Genomic DNA, 14,683 nt, shown 5'->3' with positions numbered 1-14,683 from the left:
CCAGTGACATAAATCATAAAGAATTCAATTTAAAAGTATTTTCTACCTTTATTTTTCAAAATATCAAAATAAAAAACAAAGTATAGGTTAGATTAAAGTTTGAGTGTAGTATAGTATAATAATTTTGGTAGGTAAATACTACGATTATTTATAGAGGTCTATGCATATCACATCAAAAATTGGCCAACTGAGAAAGAGAGACAGAGGGATTTGGTTCCAGAAGATGGACTGCATTTGCAAGATATGAAAAATTATCAAATTAAGACTGAAATAATGAAATTACTCACATTATAAACACATGGAAAATAATTTGCGTTGCAAAGTAATGTCTATATTACTTACCTGAAATTACTTTTATAGTAATAATTTAGATGCAGCAATGCAGATATGATCAAGAATAGTAAAATTTTTAGTCAATACGATGTTTCTGTCATATTGATGGATAATGGGATAACATAGCATACAGTTGACATCCCGTGGCAGCTTAATGTCTACTCCATGCATTTTTCATCTTTCATAATCCATCAGCCCAGCCATCAAACTATTCACATAGACTGCCTGCCACACAGCTGTCTTTGGATACAAACATCCCTAATTATTCAAAGTGAATTTTCTGGAATCCTCAGGGAATAAAATATTACATGATTGTGACCTAATTATATCTAGGTCTTCTGTGATGTTTCCCTACTATATAATATGAATGGTAATGTCCCAAGGTTATTTGCTAGGACAGAACTCTTCCTAGCTGACGATGAAGAATTTAATTGTTCATTTTATACAGGCTTTTATTCAAGTTACATTTGAAAACAGGGTTGTGGTATCTGATCTGTGAAAAATGATTTTGTTCATAGAATTAAAAAACAAAGATTCCCTGCAAACTTAAGTTGACTCTGTAACGAGAAGCATGGGGGCAGCCATTGCTAGACTTCTTTATATAATGCTAGTTGCCTGGCTGTGTTTGACTGAAAGTGGACCTTCACCCTAAAATATAAGTCATGTTTCCATGCCTCCTCCCCACTCCCTCTTTTAAAGTTGGACGTGAGGCAAAGACGCCTATTAGGGGAAGTCAGGAGACTTTGTCATCTTTGCCCATGCGCAAGAATTCACCTGCACATGTGCAGATGTGCCGAAGGGTTCTGCCAGGACCCAAAGGCTGGGAAGAGCCTTTTGACACATTTGCACATGCATTATGATTGCATTAAAGAAGGGGTGGGGGTGAAGCTGGTACAGAGCAGGAATTTCACTAAGCACTTTTGGAGTCAGAGATGGAACAAATATGCTGTAAATGGGTGTTGGGAAAATAGTCTGATTTACTTTTCTCTATAATCACAAAATAAACAGGGGGTGCACAGGCCTAGTGCATTATCCTCAATAATATATTTAATGAATAAAAGAGGTGAGTATTATACTCACAAATACACACATGTCACAGCTTTAAAAAAAAAAAAAAAGCTATAGGTCCACAATGCAGCTTATCACATAACAGATCAAATATCCAGCAGTACAGGCTAACGCATTTTGAGGCCTTTCCTTTCCTCAGAGCCAACCCTATCACTATACCTATTCCAGGTTAGCAGCTTAGACAGAATTATAGCCAAAGCATAAGCATTAAAGCCAGAGAACTAACATTCCCAAAAAGAGAGTTTGCAGCCTCCATTGTTCTCTCATGGTGAGTCCCTAAGTTGAGCCAAAAAAAAAAAAAAAATCAGCACAAGGGAAGTTACTTACAGTCAATGGGATGTGTTCCTTGTGTTGCTGGCTGTGAGATTAATTGAAATCTCCCACCCTCTGATTCCTCCTCTACCCTTGCTGACAAATTCCTCCAGTGCAGAGGGGGTTAATAAAGCCAAAGGACCTGTCATATGCAAACAATGATCTATGAATTGAGGACAGGTGGATAAATGATAGCTCATTTCTCATTCATTGAAGCTATAGTGCAGTTTCTGTGAATAGAGGAGGGGGGCAGAAAGGGCGGGCATAGTCAGCACTTTTGTTTTTGTATTCTTTTGCTTTTGGCTAAACTTAGGCTTTAAAGGAGAAACATAGCAAAGGCTATACTTCCCCTATGCATCACAGGAATGCAGTTTGTTCTAAAACCGGCTGTTGGCTGGCATCACTCAACCGGTCCAGGCTTGGGAAAGATCACAATTTAAAGTCGGGATCCACCCAGATGCCTCGTTCGGCAGCTGCCATTGTTTTTTTTTTAGACATTCCCAGGTCAATAACCCCATAAAAGAATAGATTGGGCCTTCTGTCTTTCCTGGCTTCAAGATCATTTGGGGTTATTAAATTACAAAGTAATGAAAGTATATATTGAGCATAACAGCCAGGGAACTAGTCACTCCTCACAAAAGTCAACAACAGGCTCCCTCATCTCTCTCATTCAAGGTTCACTATAGAGTTTTACACCAGAAAGTCCACGATGATGTGAACTTCATTGACATGCATTTCAGATGCATTGAATTTTTGGAGGACTCAAATTGAATGGACTTGTTTGGACCTGAACATTCAGGTCAACCCACCAGACTGGGGCATGCAAGGTTTTTTTCCCAACTAATTGATCAAGAACCTTTAAAGTCACATTAGACACAGACTGGGAAAAACATAATTGATTTAAGTTCATTATATATTCATTACCAATCATCAAATTGATTTTACATACAAGCAATAAACCCAAATCCTTTTTGATTATCAGTCTCCTTTATAATTTGTAGCATTTGCACTGGCAGAGGGAGGGTCAGAAATCTAAACCAATCAGCACTATTTTGCTTTTTGATTGGCCTTCTTGGTCCAATCAGAGTTGGTGTTGGTGATGCTAGACCTTTACTAATCAACTGCAGTGTTGTCTACAGAGGTCTCAAGGAATGGTAGACCTGGCTGTGCTCGTTGGAAGGGGTTCATTAGTTTTTAAACTGACTGAATTGAAGTAAAAAAACTTTGGCAGGTAAATCATTATACGTAACTATGCACGTGGATGAATCTAGCTTTAAAGATAATTTGCCGAAAAGCTAACATTCACAGATTTTTTTAGGCTATAAACTGATACCAGGGTAGTAAAGCTATGAACCTATTTGACTTTACTGCAAGTAATGTCTCTGTTCCAAATTTACGCTGAAGAGGAGGGAATAACAGTTTCCATCCAAATCTTCTCCTGCAGATATTTTGATACATTACCGATACATATAAGTGATAGATCGGATATCGTTCTTCTGATGACTTATAAATGGCCCTTGGCCACAAAAAGGCCTCATATCATCCTCTAAGAATGGCACCAAATTGAATTATGAGATCAGATTAATACCTATTATGAAGCTGTTTTAGATGATAAAATCTGCATACAAAAAGAAAGGTCACCTCCAGTTTGATGACATCCCAAATGTATGTGACCTCTACAAGGCCTACATGTGCTTAGAGTGTTATATATTAGTATAGTAAGGTTCAAAGGTATATCATGACTTTACTAGCCTATCACCAAAGGCAATTACCTTTTACGGCACATAAAGTGTCACATAATTTCCTGCATCTGATGATATTGATAGGACATAAGAGCTTTTCACTTTTTTAAATGCGTATGTGAAACCTGGGCCCGACACAGCATAACTTCAGCATTGTGATTAGGAATAAAGAGCAGATCATTCCCAATTACTGAAGTCTCACAAGAGTCACTAATACATGAGGCATGCTTCTATCATTGTGTCTGTCAAAAATGAAGTGGCTGTAACTGCAGTTTCTAAAAATATGTCCTTCAAGTACCCTCCGTGGACTTGGAATGTGAGCATTAAAGCTTCCATCACTAAACCTCACGTTTGGGACATGGATGACCCTGCTGCTATTGATGTCGCCTTACTTTACATAGCATGAATTAAATGATGTACAGATCATGTAAGTCACCTGCATAATGTTACTACACAAAAGCAGTACTTCTCAGCTTCTTCTGCTGCTGCAGACTTATTAGTCCTAGCCCATGCTATCATTGGCTGTCAGATAGGATATACTGAAACTTGTAGTACTTCATTAGTTAACCTTGCCAGTACTTAACCTAGTGATCTATCTATATTATAATCTCCAAATATGTAAAACTAAATATAAGGAATGGGTAATTAGGTAACGACTTAAATTCTACAAAATTCATCCTATACATACATCCTATAAATCAACAATCAAAGATTTAAGTTTATAGCACTAAGTTCTCAAAATGACAGTATAATTTTAAGCACATTACCACAAGTAGAAATGTATTTTCTATTTATTCTTGCCATGATTTTATTTTAGAAATGATGCCTTGTCCTTAGATGTCATTGCATCCCAAAAGCCATCCTGAGTCAGTAGTCTAGTTTTGGTAGAAGCTGCAGAGTCTGCAGGATGACTGCTGCATTCTGTTAAAAGTACCGTACCTTAGTCCTCAATGTGTCCGCTAGATCCAGTTGGATGCTTTATCTCCCCCCGGTATCTTTTATAACATCTCAAGGATTTCCTATTAGAGGGATCAGACAGCAGCCGACGAACAAGAGCAGCAGTAGCAGGCAGCTTTCACTTAATGTTGTATAAACTCCTCCAGTCAGAGAGTTATTTGGTTGCAGCCCATCATCAGTGGGTGTGGATGTTGTTGAGGACAGTATGTGTGGGCATAGACAGCAGCAGTGTCACTGCGATGACATTGAGCTCCCCTGTCTCTTGCCTACCTCCCTGCCGCTCTCACTGACTAATAAATAAATGAATGGGCTGGCTAGAGCTTTCTCACTCATTCCAGAGCAATCAAGCTGTGTGTTCCGAACTAGAAAGGGTGTATGTATGGCTGTGGGATAAGATCCAAGGCTGCTCACATTACTAGCAGCTTTCCAGTCGAAGCATTGCTGCATTGTACAGCTATTAGAACCAGAAAGCAATCAGATAGTGCAAAGCAAGAGATATTAACATTCAGCAAGCTTCCTAGCTGCATGATTTTAACATTTTGCACAGTGCAGAATATGTAGGTCTTTATTCTCTTCTAATTTCCCTTGTGGTAACTTTATATTTGCTTGCTCCACATGAAGAAGACCGTTGTTTAGTAATCACAGGAGGGAGGCTGTTACAAACACTTTAAAGGAGATCTATGGTCACAGAATACACTTTCATTTTTATAACATCAGCATTGTAATAAGAATACAAACAATAGTTATATTTGACAATCCAATATAAGCTTACTTGAAAAATTCTCCTTTCATGTTGTGAGTTCTGCCTGTCTGCTGATCATCTCTTTCCACAACTTCCTGGATTCCCAGCATGCTTTATTTCCTCTGCTAATTCCCACACTTTCAATTTCTAAGAACTACATATCCCATGGTACCTTGCTGCATACAACCTGTGATTCCTGTACTGTTTCCACCTCCTCAAACTCCTCCTCTCATCACCTCTGTAGTTCAGAAGGCAGGCTCTGTGAAATGTGTGACTCAGCAGTGTCTGCTCACCGGGCATTGTGAATTTACAAGGAAGTAAATGTGTGGGGATCTTCACAAAGTTTACAGACTTCAAGGCCATTCACATTAATAGGAGTAGACTAGAAGTAATTGAATTACAATGTGGAAATAAATATATAACATTTACATTTCCGTGAGTGTCGGGCGATCTCCCGGGCGCAGGGCCTATCCTGGACGGCAGTGGGGTATCATACCCAAAAAAAAGAAATAAAAGAAAAAAAGGCGCCTCTAAGTGCAGAATTAAAACTTTTAATAACAAGATTAAAAACACTTACAGAATCAAGGATAAGAAGAGGCATAACATGGATGTATGAAGCAGGTGATCCGGCATCAGGAGGTCCCCGTGTATCACAGCTCTCCAGTTGTCCCCTCCCGCTGAAATCATTTCCGGGATTCATGCTCCATGCTGACTCAGACAACGCGATTGCTTCACCAGTGTTTCCAGAGCCTGGGGTGTTCACCTGCTGGTTATCCTGGGACCTTCTGCTGCTGCATATCGTTATCCCTGGAGAGCTGTGATACACTGGGACCTCCTGATGCCGGATCACTTGCTTCATACATCCAAGTTATGCCTCTTCTTATCCTTGATTCTGTAAGTGTTTTTAATCTTGTTTGGGGATATTAAAAGTTTTAATTCTGCACTTAGAAGAGGCTTTTTTTCTTCTATTTGTTTTCTATTAGAGATTGCTTCCCTCTTTGAGTGCAGCCCTAAGTGTTTGAAGACCACTTCATCCATCCAACAAAGACACTAACTGCCTGGCCCTGACATTCTGAGCGCCCTTGACGTTTTATCTGGGTATCATCCCCAACCTGCACACATGGAATGCTCCCCAGCTTCACAGCCGGGGTGATCGATGTGGCAGAGGTCAGCTGTGAGCACCGATGTCCCTGTATAGCTTTTCAGCTGACAGCATCAACGTCTCCCCTCCCTCCCGCGGCTACACAGGGAGATCGGTGCTCACAGCTGTCCCTCCCAATCATTCCCAGCTGTTTCCTGTCCTTCCCCCGTCCCCCGTGTCCTACTCTTCTGCTCCATGTCCTCCTCCTCCGGCTCCATTCCCTCCACCCCCGTTTCCTCCTCCTCCGGCTCCATGTCCTGCACCCCCCCTCCTCCCCTGCAGCCGGCTCCCTCCTCTCCTCTCTCGCCGGCTGCTGTGGGGGATGTCAGGACGGAGAGCGGAGGAAGAGACTAGTAGATCTGTCATTTACTGGTCCCTTCCTTTTCTGAATGGGACACAGTGAGCGAGATCCTGTGTTTACTCTGCTCAGTTTATGAATGGAGAGGAGACTATGTCTCCTCTCCATTCATCTTCAGTGCTGAAAGGGACTGGGGAATATGTGTCCTCGGTCCCTTTCTCTGTCTCAAATGGGAGATGTCAGGGGTCTGTTTAGACCCCTGATTTCTCACCAAATAGCCCCCCAACAGATACAAAAATGCAATAAATATTAAATAATTAAACTGTAAAAAAATTATAAAAAATAAAATTGTAAAAAAATATATAAAATTAAAAATTACTGACACCACTTCACCCTGCCCTACCTACACTGCCCCAACCCCCCACCCAACCATAAAGCATTGTGAAAAAAAATTAAAAATTTAAAACAAATTAAATTGTAAAAAAATAAGACACTACTGATACCATCCACAGCTGTACTAGACACTACTAATACCATCCACTGCTGTACTGACACCATCTGCTACCCCCCAACCCCAAAAATAAAATTGTAAAAAATAATTTAAAAAATAAAATTGTAAAAAAAATAATAAAAATAAAATAAATTCTGACACTGTACACTGCCCCACTGACACCATCCACTGGTCCCTAAAAAGCATTTTGAAAAAATGAAAAAAAAAATACAAAAAAATAAAATTGTAAAAAAATAATAATAAAAAATAAAGAACTACTGACACTTTCCACTACCCTACTGACACCATCCTGCACATACTACCCACCGCTGCACACTCCACACTCCCCACCTGCACATTATACTCACTTACATACACTCTGCACTCATCTCCTGCACATACTACCCACCTCCATACACGCCACACACCTCCCCTACACATACTACTTACTGCCATACACTCCGCACCTTACATTCCCTATTTAACATTACTGCATTCTGCACTATGTAAGTCATCTCAGACTATTAAACCACACCCCCTTTAAGCCACGCCCAGTATGTAGCGCAATTTAAGCCATGCCCACATTTTGCCACGGTGGGTTGCCACCTCCCTGAAATGAGCTTACCACCTCCCTGAAATTCGTTTTTGCAGGTTGGGATATCTGGAAATGTAACAAGCCACCTAGCTATTCAGTCCACCGAGCTGTATATAAAACTAAAGTATCTCTTTTAAGTAGACTAACCCTCCTAATAGACAACATCAAGTTGCAAGTGAAAAGATAATGAGAGGAATTTATTAAAACTGGAGCATCCAGAATTTAGAGTAAGTATATTTACCTAGGGAAAACTCTCATACCCAATCTTTCTGACATTTTCACTGCCAATTATCCTCCAATTTTGCATCAAATATCTAATCTTCTGACACAATGTTCCTCTCTACCATTATCTTGGATAGGTAAAATTAACGTAATAAGATGGCTATACTGCCCAAAATTCTTTATCTTTTTCGAGTTTTACCTATCCCTGTTCCAGCATACTTTCTCAGAATACTACAACGTAAAGTATTAACTTTAGTTTGGGGCTCCTTGAAACCCCGTCTATCCAAACACACTCTTTACCTTCCAAAGCCCAAAGGGGGACTAGGGTTTCCTAATTTTACAACCTATTACCATGCAGCTCAATTAGCCCATATCCCTAAATATCACGTGAATAAAACGAAATTCCGCCTTGGGTTGCGCTGGAATCAATAGATTGCGACCCACTTTCAATAACCAAGCTTGTATGGTCTAATTCCTCTGACCGTAAAAAACGAATCCTATAACTAAACATACACTAGCCATTTGGGATACATTTAAATTAGTAAATGGACTATAATCTCCCCATATACCTGTTTTATCATTTCTTAAAAATCCACTTTTCTATCCTGCTTGGTCTTGCCCCAAATCTTTTAAAGCACGGACCTCCACTAATTTAACTCAACTCTGTGAACTAGCATCCTCTACTTCATTCAAAACTTTCCCTGACTTATGCGAAAGTCACAAAATTCCTAATTCAGAGCTCTTTCGATATCTACAGATTAAATTTTTTTTTTTTATGCCCTACATACAAGAAAGAATTAATTTAGATAAATTAACGTGCTTTGAAAATATATGTAAACGTGACCCACACACCAAGGGACTTAATTCAACTCTTTACACTCATCTTATTACTAAACCCAACTCAGACCCACCATCATATGTGGCTAAGTGGGAGATGGATCTTGGGTTTTCGTTGGAAGCATTCATCCTCACAAAACATAGCTGCCTTAGAGACAAATTACAAAGTACTCACACTGTGGTATTTGGTCCCTGTCAGAATTGCGAAATATGCTCCAAATTATTCCCCATCTTGTTTTCGTGGCTGTGGTGATCTTGGATCACATCTTCATACTTGGTGGGATTGCCCGGTAGCAAAAAATTTCTGGAAAGATGTATGTCTTATGATTTCAACACTGTTTGAAATCCCTATCAATCCTGATTCTACAATAGCACTTTTAAACTTAAAACCGGCCACTCTCTCCTACCGCCAATTCAAACTCCTATTACAGATCACTACAGCCGCGAAACAAACAATTGCGAAAGCTTGGAAATCCCCGTCCTTAATTGCTGAAACTAAAAATAGAGTCAATCAAGCAATGATCCATGCCAAACAGAGGCTAAAACTCAAGATAAAATATCCAACTTTGAGAATATATGGAATCCCTGGGTGACTCTCTTTTTGCCTTCCAATTTTGATACTTCCCTACTAAGACCTTGGTAATCTCGATTTATACTTCCATTCTCTGCATTCATGGTATGTGTTTATTACCATGTACTACCCTGGGGACCCCTACTACCTCTCATTTCTTTCTTCATTTCTTTCTCCCCTATCCTACCTAAGATTACTTTTATCTTCTTTCTCTTTTCTACTTTTTCCCCCTATTCTCTCTCTCCTCTTATAATTTACTCTTTATATAGTCCTGGTAGCAGAACTTTTATTTCCTTGGTTATCATTATACCAATTGTACATTCCAATATGTACTATAATGGGGCGTACACGCGGTTGGACTTTTCGACTGGACTGGTCTGACGGACGCCGACGGACCAAATCCGGCGGACAATCCGATCGTGTGTGGGCTTCACCGGACCTTCATTTGACTTTTCCAGTCGCAAATCTGACAGACTTTAGATTTGGAACAGGCGTCAAATCTTTACGTCTTAACTATGCCGGACCCAGAAATCCGCTTGTCTGTATGCTAGTCCGACGGACAAAAACTGACGCTAGGGCAGCTATTGGCTACTGGCTATCAACTTCCTTATTTTAGTCCGGTGTATGTCATCACGTACGAATCCATCGGACTTTGGTGTGATTGTGTGTAGGCAAGTCCGTTCGTTAGAAAGTCCGTCGGAAGTCCGTCAAAAGTCAGTCGAAAGTCCGCTGGAAAGTTTGTCAGAGCAATCCGGTCGAAAAGTCCACCCGTGTGTACGCGGCATAAGTTTTTAGATTCTATAATAAATTATTTTTTTATTTTTTTATTTCAAAACTATACTCTTGATAATAATTAAGACCTTTTTTTTATCTGAGATCATCTTATATTAACCTGGTCTAAGTTGGTTTTATCCTCTCTTATACTATGTATGACGCAATCTTTTGAGTAGTTAGATCTATGCTAAAATTCTTTTAGTTAAACTATTTTTAGTTTATGTTGGAACTACAACTCAATATTATTACCATATATGTGATCTTTTCTTTTGCTGCCACCATATGTACTTATGTATACTAATTGTTAAAATTTAATAAACAAATTTGACAAGAAAACTTACCTCCTGCTAGTTTGAGGTCATGTCCCCGTGTTCTTGATCTTGGCTTCATAATGAAAATACTGGCCTCCTAAACCTTATTTACACCCTTAATGTATTGAAAGGTTTTAATCGCGTTTCCTCTTTCCTTTCTTTCCACCAGACTTTACATAATAAGTTCCTGATGTTTCTCCTGATGTGTTTTATCCTCCCAGACCTTTCACTAATTTTGTTGCCCATCTCTGGTTCCGTTCTAGTTTATCAATCTCTCCTCGGAACTCCTCTAGTGATGCACCATAGAATTCTGTTTGCTTTTCCCACTGCCTGGCCACACTGTTTGTTCATTTTTCAGTCATTTGGAATAAGGACTCCCATGACTTTTTCCTCTATAGTGCTGGCCAACACTGTACCCCCAATAGTGTAGTCTATCAAGATATTCTTTTTTCCTAGGTGCATTTATTTTACATTTAGAAACATTGAACTCCAGTTTGCACTGCTTTGACTAATCTTCCAGCAATTCCAAATCATATTCCATGTTACAGACACCTCCAGGGATTACACACCTTTATATAATCATCTAAAAGACAAACCTTACCCACAAAACTTTTATTTATATCACTTACACATAGATTAAATAGAACAGGACCTAGTACAGAGCCTTGTGGTACACTACTAGTGACTGCTCTCTGTTCTGAGTGAACCCCATTTACAGCCACGCTCTGGTATCTAACCTTTAGCCAACTGCATATCCACTGAACCACCTAAAGATTAAACAACTATGTGGAATTGTATCGAATTCTTTACTGGAATCAAACATTAGCGATAAACTAAAAAATCCAATCAGAGTAGTCTGACATGATCTTCCCTCAATAAAGCCATGCTGCTTTGGGTCTAGTCTTGTGTGCTTTTAGGTGATACATTTTCCTTCTTTTTACTTGTGATTCCATTAACTTGACTACTTGATTTATAGATTTAGCCATTTTCTCCTTTTTTTGTGTTTTGGTAGCACTGATCTTGTATTTGGCCTCGTTTTTTTTTTGTTTTTTGTTTTTTTTTTTATTCTTCTCTGTCAGCTACACTTCATGTTTCCTTGAATCTCCTATATGCTGATTTTTCTCCTTTACTATCCTACTTACCTCTTAAGTAAACCATATTGTTTTTTTTTTCAATTACTCAATTAATAATTTTTCTGACATACAGTAGAAGAAAAAGAAGTCCTCACCGGGGATACCATTGCACAAAACATGATAGATATACAAACTTTCACATCTTACATTATGTTATTGGACAATCAACATCTGCCTTGACGCATTCCCTGGTGACTGAGTACCTGTGTGCCTCTAAATGCTTGGGTATGTTACTAACACTCAATACAGTTGTGGAGACTGTAGGAAAATGTGTTCAACATTATAGAACAAGTCCAGTTGAATGTGACAAACTAGTAGTAATTATACTATTACTACTAGTTAAATTAAAATATTTGGTGATTGCTTTTTCCTTTTTAAAAGGAAAACATTCAATGATTCCCAAGAATGATTTTAGCATCAATGAAATCTCTTAGAAGACCCACAGGTAAGGATTCATATCTCATATAACAATCAGCTGTGTAAGCATTGCTTAAATTGGTTTAATTGTTTCCAGGTATTGCATACTCTATGGGCAGGGCTATAGCACATCTTACTGAAGAAAGGGTGAGCCTACTGAATATCATTAGATTAAAGGAGGACTGAAAAGGGGGGGTTGCAAAAACTATATTGCCCCGTACACACGGTCGGATTTTCCGACGGAAAATGTGTGATAGGACCTTGTTGTCGGAAATTCCGACCGTGTGTAGGCTCCATCACACATTTTCCATCGGATTTTCCGACACACAAAGTTTGAGAGCAGGATATAAAATTTTCCGACAACAAAATCCGTTGTCCGAAATTCCGATCGTGTGTACACAAATCCGACGGACAAAGTGCCACGCATGCTCAGAATAAATAAAGAGATGAAAGCTATTGGCCACTGCCCCGTTTATAGTCCCGACGTACGTGTTTTACATCACCGCGTTCAGAACGATCGGATTTTCCGACAACTTTGTGTGACCGTGTGTATGCAAGACAAGTTTGAGCCAACATCCGTCAGAAAAAATCTTAAGATTTTGTTGTCGGAATGTCCGAACAAAGTCCGACCGTGTGTACGGGGCATAAAAAACATAGAACTGAAAATGGCACACTTGTCTATCTACTAACAATCTGTCTTTCATGTTATGTTTGAACAGGCCATCCCAAGATGAATGTAAACTGTACACTTACTGTTAATTGCACAACACTTGTCTCTTGTTCTTCAGGTTTTTCAACATCCCTAAATTGCACAATCTTTTTCTTTGAGCCTAGAAGTAAAAATAATTGTCTTTATAAATTGTTGAGCCTACTGAAAATCCTCTGTAAAATTAAAACATATACACAACCAATCTGATCAAATAACGCCTGTATACCACCAGGCCAAATAGTTTACATGAATTTTGGATATAGATGAGATTCAGAAGCCCACAAATGACTAGGCTTGAAGGAGATTTTGCAGTCTCCTTGTTAGATGAACTGCTTTGTATGTGTGTTGCAGTAAAAAATGCTAGCATTAAACAAGTTAATGGAAAAGGTATTCTCCTTAAAAATACACTAGGGACACAGTGGGGTTGATTTACTAAAACTGTAGAGTGCAAAATCTGGTGCAGCTGTGCATGGTAGCCAATCAGCTTCTAACTTCAGCTAGTTCAATTAAGCTTCAACAATAAAACCGTTAGGCTTCTATGCACAGCTGTACCAGATTTTGCACACTCTAGTTTTAGTAAATCATCCCTCTTTGTGTGCATAGTACCTCTATTGTTCGTTATTGATTTTATAAAGCAAGCTGCTCATTTTACATAACATTGGTTGGCCTCAACTTAGCCACCAGGACTACCTCTTTACCTATGAATAGGCCAGCCAGTGAGCTCCACCCATAGGGAAAAATATAGAGCTGGAAAATATAAAGCAATCCAAGTGTGCATTCCCCGAAATAACATGTAATAAATAAAGCTTACAAAACAATTACATATGTTTTAAATAAATAAAATACTCATCATCTGTAAATTTTTTTTGAACAGCGGCAGTACTGTATACCTTGAAGCTGCCCCCTAGGGACTAACCATATCAAGAAACTTTGTTAGAGACTATGGAATTGACTTACTAAAAGCGAAGAGTGCAAAATCCGATGCAGCTCTGCATGGAATCAATCAACTTCCAGTTTTCTTTTTTGTCAAAGCTTAATCGAACAATCTGAAGTTAGAAGCCGATTGCAGAGCTGCAGCAGATTTTGCACTCTCAAGTTTTAGTAAATCAACCCCAATATGTGTACCTTACACTCAGAATCTCAGAAACTCCCACAAAATAAAACCCCTGGTCCAATATGGTTAAATTTTGTTTCTCAGGCAGAAATGTTTCTTTCTGTCCCAAGCAAGGCAATTTTAATATTTTTCTGGACCAAAAAAATGGCCACAGTATAAAATTACTTGTTATAATTACTTAGTTGTCATAGCTTTACATTCCACTTGTTCTAAGAAAATCATCCAAACCTTTTTAAATTTGCATTATATTGACTTCTAATAAATGTATACATATTATAATATAACCTTTAAAGCGGTATTAAAACCAAAAATATATTAGATTGCATCCTACCAATCATTAGGTGTGGCTGGTGTATTACTGTTCTTTTTTTATGTCTTTTTTCCCTATGTTTTCACCTGGTGATCTGTAACATACCACCTGTTGTAGAGAGAAATAACTTTGGAAGAATGTGCACAAGAGGCCCAGCAGCAATGTCGGTCTGGGGGGGGGTTTAGGTGGTAAACGTATTAGCAGATGTAATTACACTAACAAATCAAAGCCAAACTCCAGCTCACACGTTCTAATCAGGTACAGCAAACTATTTTTTTCTTTTTGGGATAAGGGTTTTACATAAATAGATAACAGTTAATTGTTCTATTCACACTTGTGGCTTGTCTCATCCATGTAAATGGATGCATTATGCTTGAGAGCTTGTGAAAAACAATGGATTTGCTGCCTGGATCACAAGATGAAACTAAAAGAAAAGAAGCCTAAAAAAGGAAACAAATGCAGCTGTCACATCTAAACATTGATATACCATATTTATCGGCGTATAACACGCACCCCAAGTTTAGGAGGGAATTTTAAGGAAAAAAACTTTTAGGAGGAAAGTTTATGGAAAAAAACTTACATTTAAATGCCCATCAATGCAGTCTCA

General features: G+C 38.7%; 1 protein-coding gene across 4 annotated transcripts in view; it reads right to left on the bottom strand.

The window, feature by feature from the left end:
- PALM2AKAP2 (PALM2 and AKAP2 fusion) overlaps nucleotides 1-14,683 on the bottom strand; it is a 511,246-nt gene that overhangs the window by 195,487 nt on the left and 301,076 nt on the right. For all 4 annotated transcript variants that reach the window (XM_073591310.1, XM_073591304.1, XM_073591317.1 and 1 more), the window contains one exon: nucleotides 12,697-12,773. In XM_073591310.1, the coding sequence (XP_073447411.1) occupies nucleotides 12,697-12,773 (77 nt within the window). The remainder of the gene's footprint in view (nucleotides 1-12,696; nucleotides 12,774-14,683) is intronic.

This window comes from Aquarana catesbeiana, linkage group LG01 (assembly GCF_042186555.1).
Source record: "Aquarana catesbeiana isolate 2022-GZ linkage group LG01, ASM4218655v1, whole genome shotgun sequence".
In the NCBI taxonomy this organism is placed as follows: Eukaryota; Metazoa; Chordata; class Amphibia; order Anura; family Ranidae; genus Aquarana; species Aquarana catesbeiana.
This window is presented reverse-complemented; position numbering and strand designations above follow the sequence as displayed.